Source organism: Linepithema humile, chromosome 6 (genome assembly GCF_040581485.1).
Source record: "Linepithema humile isolate Giens D197 chromosome 6, Lhum_UNIL_v1.0, whole genome shotgun sequence".
In the NCBI taxonomy this organism is placed as follows: Eukaryota; Metazoa; Arthropoda; class Insecta; order Hymenoptera; family Formicidae; genus Linepithema; species Linepithema humile.
In genome coordinates, this window is record NC_090133.1 from 21,884,846 (window position 1) to 21,901,512 (window position 16,667).

Here is a 16,667-nt window from a genome sequence, read left to right on the forward strand (position 1 = left end):
AATATTATACATATTTATTATTTAAAAATAGTCGAACTAATTGCTTATGTTCAGATTATTGACAATACACAAAGTCGTTCGTGATGATTTTATGCCAAACGAATTCACGAAACCGGAGACATTTATTCATATATAGTACTCATTTGCTGCAACAATGACATAACTCAAAATGCCATTCTTGAGTTATTGGTAGAAAAAATATTCCTGTTTACTGCTAGAACGACATTATAATACTTTTATCCGACTACAATATGTTATTATACCAATACGGTATTTCAAAATAATGTTCTTAGCAAAATTATAGCAATTTAAAACGTTAAAACTCGTTTTTGGAAAATCGTAATTTTTTTACTTATGTCACTGCTACAACAAATGAGCGATAGATACCCTATATTCCTTTATAATCTCTGTTTTAACTAGTTTTTTGCTTGCGAGGAACTCAAACACTATCTGCGGAATGCAGAAACGTTCACTACCTGTCGAAGGTGACGGCTGGATAAAACTACACAATCGGAGTAAACTACACGATCATATACGCGCGAAGCGCCTCTTCAATCTGCTCCTCTCTTTCGTGGTAATAACAAAAACGCGGGTTCCCAGAGGGAGCAAGTAGGGAAGGTGCGTAATCTACGACACGCGCTTGCAATGGACAGACGAGGTGTTACAAGAACGCAAGAGACAATATAAGGCCCCATGATCGCGGTGGCGACTTCAGTTTGTCGACAGCGCTCGCTCTTATTCGTTCTCACATTTTGATTTGTTTGTTTTATCGTGATAATCCCGCACTCGCAAGTCCTGCCCCGTGTGTCCATAGCAAGACTACTAGAAGTGCCTTTCGCATCGAGAAGACTTCATAAAGAACACAGAAGCACGCGACAAAAGTGACACAGTGAGTATTTAACATGATTTTACGAGCTGCCAACATGAAGCGTTATCATTATCGACACACCTCTATTGACGCATATTCGATTTGTGTGTTAAAAATACGTTCGCGCGTATAGATCGTACTTATTGTCATAAATATTTACATATTTATTCATTTACAAGTGTAGAAGTATTTGAGGTTTGCATTAATAAAATTATAAATATAATGTTAATAAAGTATTAATGTATGCAAATTGCGTTATGCGTGATTAATATCAAATTATTTCTGCTATTCGAGTGCACAAATAGACAATAAAGTTTTTTTGAATATGTCATTAATACATTGAATGTCACAAAATAGTCAACGAGAAAAATGACTGATTTCATGACATAATATATGTATAATATATACAAGATACACATGCGTGATAAAAATTAAATAAAATGTAATGAATACAATAAATTGTGTTAAATCAATGACGGATTTTCCAAAATTTATATTTTTGCAAAATTTTTTTATATCTTGTAAAACTACTGTCAGTAGCTAATTTCATTAGTCTACTAATAAATATACCATTGCTAAATATAGTGTAAACATATATACTTAAAAAACAATTGTATATAGATATACCAAATATTAAATTTTTAATCAGATTTATATATATATATATATATCAAATTCATAAAAAAAAATTACATATAATTTTGTAGACTATTTATAGACCAAGATATTGATTATTGTGTTATTGACACCACGTGTTCTATTTGATGCAAATTCTTTCCTGTATTTATTCATTCTAAAACCTATTTCCTCTGTAAAATCTATTTATTCATAACAACTACATAAATAAAAAATAACTGATTTATATATAATTTTATATAGAGAGAAAGAACAATATTATATTCTCTAAATTTTGGTGTAAACAAGCATGTCGCAGACATAAATATTAAAAACGCAATGCCTTTTTAAATACATCTTTTAAACATCAGATATTTCTCAATTAGATTAAAACAGAATTTCTATGCAATCTTAATTAAGCTTATAAAGTTATTTAGTAATTTTAATAATAAAATTTAAACAATTAATCAACTTTTTTTGTAAAAATATAAATTATTTACTTTTTCAAGCAATTAATTTTAATAATTATGTTTTAACAATTTATGTATAATAATTTATATATAATAATTGATGTATTACACAAAATAAATTCACCATCAATTTGCTGATTTCTTTATAGTTTTAATACAAATTAATAATTATGTAAATTAATTATATTGAATTATCATCAACATTATTCAACTGCTCAATTTATTTTGTACACATTTAAATCAATACTTCGTATTTAAACGAGTTACCTTGATAAATGTGAATGCACTTAATTAAGTGAAACCAAATGATTAATAAATCATTATTAATGTCATAGATATCCTGCAAAGTCATTGTTATCCCGCTTTCCTTCAATATGCATAGTTTGCACAATAATAAAATGGCAAACCTATGAGTAACTATGAAATGTGCTTCTATGTTTGAAATTTTATTACATGTTTCAATCTATGGTTTATATTAATTATTAAATCGTTAAGCATATCGATTAATATTAAATACGTCACAATAATGATCTTGGAAAGTTCCTACTTATTCACAAATCTTGAACACCAGCAATCTGTCCTTTATTGGTGACTGTTGTCCTTCTCGACGCCTTCCGCACTTAAGAAAATATATTTCCTAACTCTCTTTGTGGTCAAACAAATTCCTTTGGTCGTGCGCGCGAGAATAAAAACGGCACGTGCAACAAAAAGAGGGTTAACATAAGAGACGTGTCCACACAACACACGCAAGCACGCAACGCAACTTTATCGGGGGCGTATGCCTTAAACAGCGTCGCAGTTTACTTTCGTTGTAAGATAAACGCGGGAGGATACACCTGACTCACCAAGCAAGTGGCACTTAAAAGCGGCTACGAGTCGCGACGAGAGCGTGGCGATTCCAATTGCATCACGAGAAGCAAACGAGGAGTGTCACGCTTTACATGCAAATCCTAGTATTTTCCTATTTTTTCTTTTATACATTTGTCGATATTGTGATGAATAATCTTGTAATCATTATGTTCGGGAAAAAACACAATCATTTAAAGAAATGAGAAGAAAAATGAAAGACGCACATGTAAAAACGGATGACGACATTTTGTGGAAATTCCGCAATAATTATCATATTTTCGTCTTGATTCACGATTTTTCCGCGAAACTTGTTTGCGGATTTTACATCACGTGTTCCACCGATTCACAAAACAACAGAAATCACTCATACCGGCAGTCAATTTCGGAATAATTGCGTGGAAAGTTTGCTGCAGCGTCATTCATAAGAAATCGTTCAGTTGTCCGTTTTGCAAATCGAAGTTTTACGATAAGTAAGTTAACGAAAGCAACGTTTATAATAACTATTTCTTATACACGGTCTTATACACGGTCACTTATACAACGTAAGAGTAATCCATAATTAAGAAAATTTGTTAGTATTACATCGCGAAGGAAATGCGAGATTGCAAGGCGCAATAGTGCTACATCGCAAGATATGATTATACAAAGTATTAGGACATCTATAATTTTTTATACATATCCTTAATAATATACTTTTGCAGAATAAAAGAAGGGAGAAAAGTTATCTGTACTTGCGAGCGATTCTAACAAATATCATTTGAAAAAGAGTTATTTCTGTTTTCGATTAGAAATGAGACGCACTCGGTGCGCCAAACGCGCCTAACGCCCTGCGAGTGAAAATAAGGGTTTCTGTGGCCGTGACACGAATCGAATACCAACGGCTATGACTAGTCGCTGCGCTTCGTCGAAAACACGTTTGGCATCAATCACAGAACAACCCGCAGGTACAAAGTCGTCCGAGATGCAGCAAGACTCTACTACCGCGCACGCTGATGCAGCGAAGCGCGGAGGAGCAAACAGGATTACAAGACAAGTATCACATGACCACGATCGGACACGAGACCGCATTTTTCTGCAACAAGAACGAGTTTTTAACTGCACCACAGTCTTTGAAGAGACGGTTACTTTTCCTTTCCGTGGCAGGCGTGCGTTGCGAAATGCGCGCGCGTACAGGCAGCTCGCGGCGCCGCACCGTCGTTTTTCGCGATGTAGCTAACGAGTTTTGTTTTCGCGACAGTCGGATCGCGAAATCGCAAGCAAAAGCATTGTTCGCCCGTGTTCGCTAAATCCATCGAAAGTTCTTGTCGAGATCCCAATGCCAAAATGATTAAGAGAGAGTGGTAGATAATTTCACAAGACTGAATCAAATCAGCCCCGAGGAAACCAGACTGACCGGTTCCAAAATGACTTTATCGGCAAATATCTACCGCTCTGCATTAAACTGTTACGTAATCAAATAAACGGCTTCTAATTCATCGAATGCATCCACCGCTACGCTTTGACCATTTTTCCGAACTCGGTTCTTATCCGATTTCGCTACGATTAAGGAGTGATAACGTAAGTTATCTTTCTCAATACGCGCCAGATTTTTATCATTATAATCATAATTTACCGGTTGAAATTGTTTTGTCACGATACTTTTACAAGGAGCGAATGTCTTCTTAATTATAGATTTTTTTATTAATATAAAACCGGCCGCCTCTTGTTAGTAGAAATGTGCTCGATATTTATTGATATTTTCTAATTTTTAATGTGATATGTTTCATAATTAAATCATAATTAAATCGCAGATCAAATGTTATTCATTTGTTATAAATTTGTTATTCATTTGACTTAGAATTCTAAATATTTATTCGGGGAAAAAATGCATTCAGATGAATTTTCAAACTATCTTTGGATTGAATGCAACACAGTTTATTTAAAATTATAATAATTGAACAATATGATTATATTATTAAAAGACATTACTTTTTTGTTTCAAAAAGATAGCTTATAAAAAATCTTCTATTGCTCCATCGTTAATTATTATTTCATATCTATTATTTCATATCTATTAATATCTCAGCATTCTCGTCGAGAAAAAAAATAATTTTATCTTGTAGAAAGAATGTATAATCAATATGACATCCATTTAGCACGCTTTGTAAAAGAACATTAAATCGTAAGTAGCTATCAATGCTTGTCACAATGTTATACGCTACTGTAAGAGCACGTATTTAATGCTTTTATGTCATAGAGTGACGAAAGTCAAACATTGACATATTTAACGCGTCGAACATATTGCAATTTCCACGAAACATCGTACAATGTCGACGAGATGGAATCATTTATGATGATTACTTTGGAGTACTATGCTGTAATCATGACCGACGTTGATTATCGAAGCAGTAAAATGTGAGGTAATAAAGCAGTAAGAGAGAGTAACTTAACTTTATAACACATTCTTTTTCAATTGCACCGCGCTACGGCAATACTCGATAATTTTCCCATGAATCTGACTTTGCTTTTTATTCCTTGGTGCAATATTAGGCGCCTTGAAATTTCTACTACATATAAGTTATGAGAACGATTGTGGAAATAAAAGAGTCACGTTTCTTTCACATGTGAGTTATGGAAACTTTTTGATCGTGAGAATAAAAGAGTCACGTTTTACGCAGAATTTATCTTCGCGATTATCGGGATGAATTACAAAAGTCACGTAAAATACGGCACCGCCATTGGCATCAGCGTATCCTCAAGGTTGAAAAATAAATTTGTTATTGGCGACAATAATGATCTCGCGGAAACAACGTACAACGATAATATGTCGCAAAAGCGCTGTACCATGAAGAAAAATCAATCGAGATCAGTGAAAGGACAGACATATCGTTATTGAGGAAAACCGCAAGACATTTCTTAGATGCTCAAACCTACGTATCAACGCAGATCGCAATTAAGTCGTGCGTTGCACGGAAAACTCGATCGGCACACCTTGCAATCTGACGGTCAAAGTTTTATCGAGAAACAGCTCCGTTCGCTTCCTGTCGCTTATATTGCAATTCATTAAGCTAAAGAACTTCACTATCGCAATAAAAAAAGAGTCACAAAAACAACAACATGTGTTAACAAATTCTGAGCTCGCTAAATGTTTTGTATATCGACTTATGGCATAGATAAAAAAAAGAAAGAACTGAATTTATCAGGATCGTCATTGATCAACCGATCCTTAAGACTCTTTTAATTAACAATTCGAGATAGAATTCTGTCACTATATATATTTTATATATATATTTTTTAATGTTTATTTTTTAAATTATGGAATTAAAACAAAAATATAATTAATTGAAGCCGCACTTTGTAATTTAATTCAATGCAATAATCAATATAAAAATTTTTCGCAATTCAAAAAAAAATTAAATAAAATATATGTTATAAGAAAAATGTATATCTATTTACACATTAATTAACACTATTAAGATATAAATTTGTTTGAAATGCAAAATATTCCCAGGTACATGTTCGTTTCAGAAACGTTTCATAAATGTTTCGAAATGTTTTATAACAATTCTTAAAAACGTTTCTCGTTGATTAAAATGTCAATCCGAAAAACGTTAAGAGAAACGTTATTTTTTCTCACAGAATTAATAAAATAATACATTCATATATACATATATTTTTTCTCTTCATATATACATATATAAATGTATTATTGTGTGTGTGTGTGTGTGTGTGTATATATATATATATATATATATATATATATAAGGGTGTTCCATTTTTTAACTTAGACAACGTAATATCTCGAAAACAATGCAATGTTATACAAAAAAAAATGTTTCAAAAAATGTTTCCTGTTATTATTAGTGTAAAAATTAAAAATTTTTTAAAGACGTAGAAAAAAATGTTTTTTAAATTATGGTTTCAAATACGTTTTTATTGATACTTTACGGTTAAAAAACATTAGATACATATAGGAAACGTATATGAAACGAGCATGTGCTACCTGGGTTCTTATTTTAAATTATTGTTTAGATAAATAGAAAATTCTGTTTAGATAATTCTGTCCCTCAAACGTGTAATTTTGCAACATTATAAACAATTCAATATCTTCTGATAACTTTGTCCTCACTAATGATGATTAATTACATATATAACAAATTGTGATTCTATGACGAATTTCGTAGAACGTGATTCTCGCAATAATCGTTTTGTGATCGTGATTCTCGCAATAATCGTTTCACGCGATTCTTAACCGCACATTTAAATCACGTTGCTCAAGCAATAAATATAGTCTTTTACTGTTTTTTTACAACGTTCAACTGTATCGTTCTTATCCATTGAATAAGAATTATAATTGTCGGCAGCACAGGTTTTTACAATAATAATTTTGCAATAATGTCAATAGCATTGAACTATACTTTTTCTTCCGCTTTGATTAATTATAGAGCGAGATTATTTTTATAGCTAGAGAAAACACAACTGTTGCTCGAATCAAATACAATACATTTTTCAACTCAACAATTTCTTTTCAACATGTGAAAATAATACAGCAAGTAAAAAAACATTATTTGCTTTTAGATGGCGCAATTAGTGCAAACTATCTACGATGGTTATCGGGACCTGATGGACAACAAGAGCGATCCCAGAGTCAATAATTGGATGCTAATGAGTAGTCCGTTCCCCACGCTAACAATCTGCCTGTTCTACGCCTATTTCGTTAAAGTCTTAGGGCCCAAACTGATGGAAAATCGAAAACCGTTTGATCTCAGAAAAGTGATGATATGGTACAATTTGTTTCAAGTGATATTCTCCTCGTGGTTGTTCCATACAGTAAGTAAGACAAATGCTTCTCGTTTGCCACCATACATGATGAAAATCCGTCGAGATGTTTCTTTTTATCTCATTTTCCGTTTTCACAGAGTTTGGTTGCCGGCTGGGGAACACATTACTCCTTCAGGTGTCAGCCGGTCGATTATTCGGACAATCCATTAGCGATGCGCATGGTGCATGGTTCTTGGTGGTACTACTTTTCCAAGTTCATCGAACTCACGGATACGCTCTTCTTCGTGTTGAGAAAGAAGAACGATCATATTACCACTCTCCATGTTATCCATCACGGCATCATGCCCATGTCTGTGTGGTTCGGAGTTAAATTTACCCCCGGTAAGAATTGAATATTCTTTATTACTTCCAAAATTGCAAATAATTAAAAAAAATACCAAGCACTAAATTTTAAGTTAGGTTTGCTATTGTTGCTCATCGAGAAAATTATTTTAATTCAAGATTTAGAAAGAAAAACTTAAAATTTTTTATCGGAGCTCAAGAACTATTAACTATTATAAATCAATATAAAAAAACGTTACAGCCACAATTTCGAAACCCGCTGTTTGATAAGATAAATTATTTAGATTTTTAGATTTGAATATTTAGATTCTTTTGCAAAATAAATTTAAATTTAATTTAAGCAAATTAGTTCGACTTTTACAATTTTTCTAATACGGAAAGTTTTAAATTCTTTCATTCTTTACGTTTATTTATTCTTTCTCTCTCTCTCTCTCTCTTTTTTTGTTCCTTATTTTACTTCACATAAAAATTCACAATCAATTTTAAAAAGTTATTGTACATCCAGTTTCAGTGATAAAAAAGTAAAATGCAATTCTTGTAATCAATAATCTTCTCTTGCAGGCGGTCACAGCACTTTCTTCGGTTTTCTGAACACTTTCGTACATATCATAATGTACTCGTACTATTTCCTGGCAGCGCTCGGACCGCGCGTACAGCCGTATCTGTGGTGGAAGAAATATTTGACGACTTTGCAAATGGTGCAATTCATCTTAGTAATGATTCATGCGTTCCAGTTGCTTTTCGTCGAATGCAATTATCCGAAGGCTTTCGTCTGGTGGATCGGCATGCATGCCGTGATGTTCTATTTCCTCTTCCGTGACTTCTACAACGAAACGTACAAGAAGAAAAATCGAAAGAACGCATCGGGCAAGCAGAACCTCAATTGCAACGAACAACAAAAAGTACAGAACGCTCAAAATAGCGTTAACAAAAACGGTAACGAAAACAGTGTTATATACGCGAATCAATACAAAATGGCCACTGGTTACATTTCGGATAGCGGCCTCAGAAACCGTGTGTTTATCGATAACCGTGGCTTCGACTAATGACAACGACACGATGCTCAGAAAGACTTCAACCGCTTCGTTCATTCGTACTGTTCGAGCGGTCGTCGAGCGCTTCGTCATGTCGCAACACGGTCACTATCCTCGTGATATGATTGAATAGAAAAGTTGAAGTCTTACTAACTCCACAAAGGCTCCGGAATGTATCCAAAGAAATAAAGGAAAGAAGAACTTGCTGAATGTTTTTCTAGAATTTTTGAAAGTCTGAACCAAACGAACGTTCTATCTACAGATGGAATTCACGAATGCTTGAAAACGGAGCTCTCTAGGCGTAAAAAGAATTCTGTGCGCGTTTGCCGTACTGTATGTAAGCGCCCGTTTTGTATGTATGTATATATGTATGCACGTTGGTGTATTCAAAAACAGCATAAATCTTTGTAACAAGATCGCCGACATAACAAAATGTTGCTCGTCTTAATTAGACGAGCCTAACGATCGATTTTATTATAGATTACCTTCTTCTATAAAGAGAAATTCCTGTCGATTATGCAATCATATTTATATACATATAATCGTTAATTAAGGAATTTTCACTGTGCAATCAGATCTGTGATAATTCTGCAATTTTGATAAAGAAAAAATAATTACAAATATAAGATATTAATAAGTTTTTACCTATTGTTTTACTATATAGTTTATTGTTAACTAATAAAAATCAAAATTTATTTTTGATAATACTATTTCTGTAAAGAATTGTGAAACGTATTTTATACATTTCGGGAAATAAAAATACACCAAATTTCTGAAAAAAAGTCAAAAAGGAAAGGGATTATTTTAATTAATTTAGAAATAAAGAAAATTCCTTTGCTTTTTGACTTATTCGCGTTTAAATAAGATGAACATCTTACGGCACACGCGCTGCATGCTTTTCTAAATAATCACATAAAAGAGATAATGATTGAAGTAGTTTTTATGAAAATTTATTTTGTGAGATAAATAAACCGATACGAATCGGGATAAAATTTTAGTATGTATTGTTTTTAAGAGAGAGAAAACATGAATTTTAGTCCATAATCAATTTATTTATCTCATAAGATTATGTCAAAAAATCTTGCCGTTTTCACGTAAAAATGATAAAAAAGAAAAGATAATTTATTTTGTATATAAAAAAATATTTAATAAAATTATGATTGTGCTTCTTTGTGTGACAAAAGATGTTTCTAAAAAGTTTTTGAAGATTGTCAAAATGTTATCGCGAACAAGTAATAGTGATGTGACACAAAATTCTGATTTACTTATTAAAAAGTAAAATGCATACTGTTAAATGTTAAGGTACTGTCAATTATAAATAATTATTTACGTGTTTGTAATATATTTATAATAAATATATTTATTATTTTATGCTTATTAAATTATATGATTTGTAGTTAAAAATAATTTCATTATTTTTATCTGCAATCCTATTCTCAATATATGTATATGTAATATATTATTTATTCATATATACATTATTTTCTAATTAAATTAATTGTAATTAAATACATTCACTAGAATATAATTAAATATATTAACTTTCTATGTCTATATATTTAATGTTATACTGATAATAATTATATAATTATTAATATAAATAATTCTCAATAATTTATTTTAAGATGTAGAATCATTTTTTATCACATTTTTCATCCATCTTGCAAAAGCACATCTTATTGCAAATTTATTTCAATACAATCATAATTTAAAGAAATGATCTGAAGTAGGTATATACGTCTCATACATTTAGCATAATAACCATCCAGCTAAAGAAAAGCTTGTTTTCGCGATTAACGATTGGTAATAACAAGTATCGACGTGCTGCGTTTAGTGTTTATTTGTGGATTAAAACTGTCCTATATTACATAATTAAATTCCACAATTTGTTATTGCACAAACATACACCTAATAGCAGTAATTTACCGGCGCATATAAAAAAATGAATATGACTATGTAGTATCAAAACTAAAATGAATCGCGATACTGAACAGTAGTCGGTAAACAACCCACAAAAAAATTGAAGTAATTGTTTTTAATTCAATTAATATTTTACTATAAAAAGTTAAATGTTATTAGTATATGAATAAATTGATAATTTTCTCCAAATTTTTGTTTCAAACATATGTAGATTCAATTGACATGATCGATATTGTAGATTTCCGTCAAAATTTAAAAGAAATATTGTTGAAGATGATCCCGAAGTCGTTTATTTTACTGATTTCTTTTAAATAGACTATACTTTTTTTTGGCTGTGTAGAATAAAAAATCCTTTAAAATCGACCGTCCATTCTGTATTTGCATATGTACTTTAATTACAAAAAAGGATTTTTCATTCTACACAACCAAAAAAAAGTAGTCTATTTAAAAAAAATCGATAAAACAGACCACTTCGGGATCACCTTAAAATATAAGATATTAAATATCGAAATTAACGTATTGTTGATAATAAAAATAATTTTATATATATATATTTAAAATTTATATTTAAAAATTGATTGATCTAATATCCATTTTTTGCTAATTAATATTATTTTGATATAACATTTGTAATAACTGTCTTATTTTATAATATAAAATATATTTTATATAATTAAACATTAGTTTAAGTAGACATCATTTCTTTCTTACTGACTAAAATTTTTTATTTTTTCTACTTTTATCTACTGATAAAAGATAATACCAAAATATTAGATTGAAGTAAATTTAATATTTTATACATATTCTATTATATCATTTTTGCGTAAAACAGCAATTATTTTTCTAAAAAGAGGTATTAATATAATGATTAATACTGCTATATTTTTGCTACTATTTGTGTTGCCATCTCAATTAAAAAAAAAAAACGCACAGGGTTTAATGAACTCTAAGTGAAATGCATAAAATGAATTATTAATAAAAAGTTAACTAATGAATTAAATATATAAACTTAATTGAGTAATAATCATGATTTTTAACGTAAAGAGAATCCTCAATAAAGAATTCATTAACAAATTAAACATGTAAACCCAATCGATAATTTTATTACTCGTGATAGATAAATTAATATAAATTATAATAATAATACAATAAAATATGATTATTATTGTTAATATTATAAGTGTAATATCAATTCAATTTATTAATAATCGAGCAAATAAATGGTATAATTCGGGAAAGAGTTTATGTGTAGTTGCAAATTCACAGAACTATAATGGACAAATATAACAATAAAAAATATCAAAATTTTAAAATAGAGATTTGATTGAGTGGAAAATCTGATTTTGCATCAACTGGTTTATGACAAGTTAAATTCTCGCTTCAAGATAAGGATGGTCTAATCGTGCGCGTCTCTCTTCAGAATGAACAAAACAGCTAGTACTAATTTTCAATGGTGAAAGTACATCAGCGGTGAAAGTTTCTCAAGACGCGACGCAAAACAACCACCGGCGTACTATACTTCTATATAACCCGTCATAATTCTCGTAAATAATTCACATACATCGGTATATGTAATGCATCATCCTTAAATTGAATTTTTATTGCGTTACGTTCCATTGTAACCGAATTGTAAAGTCACAAAAGTGTGCGAAATTTCATTATAAATTGTAATAAAAGTCTATTGTAAAACAATAAGACTGTGATTATGTAACGCTCTTTCGAAGCATCATTTTGTTTTAACATTGAAATGAATTAAGCCATAAGTTTACATTATAAACTTCTTCATATAATGACAAATTGTATTATAAATAATCTAGTTTATTTCTAGATATTTTAAAATAAAATTTACTTCAGAAAATACATCTTAATATATCCCAGCTAGCACATGCTCGTATCATATACATTTCCTATATGTATGTTTTTTAACCGTCAAGCATCAATAAGAAACGTTTTTGAAACCTAATTTAAAAAACGTTTTTTCCACGTTTTTAAAAAATTTTTAATTTTTACACTAATAATAACAGAAAACATTTTTTGAAAGATTTTTTTTTGTATAACATTGCATTGTTTTCGAGATATTACGTTGTCTAAGTTAAAATGGAACACCCTTATATATATATACACACAATAATACATTCATATATATATATATATATATGAATGTATTATTTTATTAATTCCGTAAAAAAAAATACATTTTTTTTGCGCGTGGATAAAAGAAGAAAAAACGTTTTTTTGATCGTTTCTTAAACGTTTTTTATCAAAAAAATAACGTTTCTTTTAACGTTTTTTGGATTGACATTTTAACCAAATGAGAAATGTTTTTAAGAACCGTTAAACATTTCTCATTTGGTTAAAATGTCAATCCGAAAAACATTAAGAGAAACGTTATTTTTTTGATAAAAAACGTTTAAGAAATATATATATATATATAGTATCAAAATCACGTGATAAATAATCAAACCTGATTTAAAAGTTAAATAGGGAGAGAAAAATTTTGATGCAAAACATTTTGCAACAAGAAGATTAAGGAGTAGACTCTTCTTGAATTAGTGAATTCTTATAAATATATCGAAACAGTAGAGAGTATGAAAAAGTTTAATTTGCAAGTTTTTGATATACTACTTAACATTCTATTAATTTGATATTTCAATCAAAAGATTACATTAAAAGAAATTATTAACAATGTAAACTGACAAAAGAAAAATAAGTGGTATCTTTAATATTAATTCATTTCTGGTTAATAAAAAAATGTTTCTACACCATTTTTAAAATGAGGCATACTTTGAAAAAAATAATCATTTAGTCGAAATATAATAGTATTCTGCAGCTTCTGTAATAATAGACTCACGTAACGACGAAAAAAACAACATTCATACCTAAGTAAATGCAAGTATACACATACTCGTTCGCACATACTCGTGAAAAACGTTTTGCATGTAAAAATGAACAATTAAACAGTATCCCATATATGTTTTGAAATCTGATATCTCTTTATATCTTTATATAGAAAAAATAGCGAGAAAAATGCAGAGTAAAAAATTATTTAATATCACTGTTTTCGGCATTGTGTAATATAATAAAATATCAAAATTAATTAAAAAACTTAATAAAGAAGCAGTTGTAGAATATACTAACTATTTTTTATAAAAATTTGACATATGTTAAATTGCATTTCAAAAATATTTTTTAATTATTTTTATTTACGCGAAAAGAAACAGTAAATATAATCAAATATAAAAATTCGTAATCTTTATTCTTATAGCTAAATATATGCAATCTTTCCAAACAAAATTTTTTTATTTCAATATTAATGTTTTCAACAAATTTTGTGTCAAACCATCCAAATATCCAAATCTAGATAAATCCATAGCTATTTTAAAATGTAAATGTAAAATAAAAAACATCTTGTTATACTTATGATAGCCTCTAAAATATAAAAATTTAAAAAATTATAAATTAAAAATGTTTTTTATCACACTAACATTATTTACAAAGACAGTGATATACCTAAATGTTTTGATATGGGCAAATAATTTTCATAAAACTTTTAGTAAACATTTCAAATAATTCGTAAAAAATTGTTTGTACAAATAATATAAAACACAAACACAGATAGGTTTTAACAAATTTCGTCATATTCGTTCGAAGTAAAAGAAATATAAATAAATATGCCCTCAAAGTTTCTTGGAATCTGTGTGTGCGCATATTTTTCAAATGTTTGCTCAGTAAACGAGATTTGCAAGTGCTATGTTAACGTTAACAAAAGCATAAGTAGCTGCGCAAAACTACAACGCAACCTCATAAATAAGAAATATCTTTCATCTTGAGCACACTTTGAAAATAACTGTGCATAATAAGTCGTTTACACGTACTCTTTTAATTTAGTATGTTAATAAAATCTTAAACACCAAATATCAATAGCGTCTCTCATTTTAGTAGCAATAATTTATTTTATAAAAATTTTATATAAAAAACTTCAAACAGCCGAAATATTTTTATACATCTCACTTTTTTATAATAATTTTATTTATATATATTTTCATAAAGATTTAAACCGAGTTAAAATTTCAATGCAATAAAATATATAAAAATGATGTTTGCTTTTTTTTACGATTTTCTCGTATTTACAATACTAGAAATTAAACTCGCCAAAAGAATACACCAAATAACATTATATTTATTCCCTTTATTCATAAATTCAGGAGATATAAATTATTTTCATTGTACTGCAAATACGAAAATATTAACAATAAACCAACAGAAAAAAAAGAATCAAGCGCGGATGTCGGAATTAATTTTTAAAAATACTACAAATTGTGACCTGAAATTATTTTGTTTAGGCCTAATTTTAAATTCTCTTTAATTAGATAGAATATAACATCATGTGACAGTGTTGTAAATATTAATTTCTCAAAAATTAACTACGGATTTTAAAATCCTGCGACATCCGATTTGTCTATTTTGCATCTTTTCTTCCACTTTTAAGCGATCTAATCTTTATTTCATGGTCAGAAAATTGCAATTTATTCATGGCAATTGTAAAAAAATTAATTTTCAAAGCAAAACAGTTGAAATAGCTATTAACAGCCGTTAAACACTTTGTGTATGTTTATGCACGAGTAATGCTGATAATATTGTAAAAAATATGAAGTGTCAAATCTCGTTAAAAGCAGTTCCGAATAGCCTATTAGTTTTTATACTTTTATATTGGTTTTGACATTCTGATTTGTATGCAATCATTAATAATGCAAGTAAATGCCGAGAGCAAGACCAAGGACTGTGCTTTATGTGAATAATTAATACATTAAATAGATTAAAAAATTGTTAGATGCTTAGAAAAAACATTACTGGTATTACGTCAAGAGCCAGTGTAAACGACAATCGACCAACGTCCATGCAATGTCATATTCGACTAAGCGTATGCAGTGAATGCATGGCTGCGCTGACGCAATTGCACATTTGCCAGTTTCTGAAATCACGGTTGGAAATAAAATTAGGATTTAAACACAGGTTTGAACAAATTGCGTAGTTCTGTTCAACTATTTGAATGGTTCGAAGTAGCTTCAAGCTCGAGCAGTTCGCAAAAATCTAAACAACACCAATAATTGAAAACTCGCAACGCTCAAGAAGATACAATTGTTTAACTAATTCAGATAAAAAAAAAACTGATAAAGCAAAAATAAAATTTTGTGCAAAAGAGTAAGAAAGCCACAGGCGATTAATATATAAGTATTGATATTCAAATTGTTTTAGAATAATATAAATGCAAACATTTCTGTATTAGACCAAATAATAATCAATATAGACAAGAGTAACCAAGCTCTTTTGTTGGCTCCCTTCTAATATATCAAGACTCGTAAGTTAATAATTAGAATGCAAGAATTAAACACTGACGAATGAATGATTCTTATACATGTGTCTCATACACATGAGTAAGATTTAAAATAAGAATTAGTAAGATTAAAAGCATGCAAGATTAATATTCTTGAACGATTAATTTTACACGTGCTATAAGATTAAAAATAATAGAGATTTATACGCAAAAAAAATTACATGAAAAATTAAACATACGTTCGATGAGAAATTAAAAATAATGGAAAAAATTGCAAGTCTTGATAAAGATAATTGTGGCTTTTGCATATAGAATCTTCTCATTGGCAAAAGATTCAAAAAGCAACGTTTTTACATTGACTTTTTAAAAATTTCTTAATTTTTCCGATACATTTAATCAATTATCTGTGACTCAATACTCTTGGTAGATCGTAGACCTAATTTTCACGCGTAAATAATTCTTTGTCAAATAAT

At 29.4% G+C, this 16,667-nt stretch overlaps 1 protein-coding gene across 4 annotated transcripts; it reads left to right on the forward strand.

Annotated features, from left to right (window-relative positions):
• The first annotated feature begins 510 nt into the window (after positions 1 to 510).
• Positions 511 to 10,112, forward strand: LOC105671853 (very long chain fatty acid elongase AAEL008004-like). Of its 4 annotated transcripts, none has more exons than XM_012366351.2 (7): positions 515 to 889; positions 3,591 to 4,359; positions 4,905 to 4,963; positions 5,039 to 5,201; positions 7,360 to 7,611; positions 7,701 to 7,944; positions 8,467 to 10,112. In XM_012366351.2, exons 5-7 carry the CDS (start codon positions 7,360 to 7,362, stop codon positions 8,949 to 8,951), a joined length of 981 nt encoding a protein of 326 aa, XP_012221774.1. In that variant the 5' UTR covers positions 515 to 889; positions 3,591 to 4,359; positions 4,905 to 4,963; positions 5,039 to 5,201; the 3' UTR covers positions 8,952 to 10,112. The 4 variants fall into 4 exon arrangements, with proteins under 4 accessions (XP_067213115.1, XP_012221774.1, XP_012221775.1 ...); XM_012366352.2 differs by having other exon boundaries at positions 4,938 to 4,963; XM_067357014.1 differs by lacking the exons at positions 4,905 to 4,963; positions 5,039 to 5,201 and having other exon boundaries at positions 511 to 889.
• The last annotated feature ends 6,555 nt before the right edge of the window (positions 10,113 to 16,667 follow it).

Excerpts from the sequence above, each read along its gene's own strand:
- LOC105671853 (XM_067357014.1), top strand. The coding sequence starts at position 4,282 with ATGCATCCACCGCTACGCTTTGACCATTTTTCCGAACTCGGTTCTTAT. Across the intron at positions 4,360-7,359 it reads TACGATTAAGGAGTGATAAC|ATGGCGCAATTAGTGCAAAC; the intron begins GTAAGTTATCTT and ends ATTTGCTTTTAG. Across the intron at positions 7,612-7,700 it reads CCTCGTGGTTGTTCCATACA|AGTTTGGTTGCCGGCTGGGG; the intron begins GTAAGTAAGACA and ends CCGTTTTCACAG.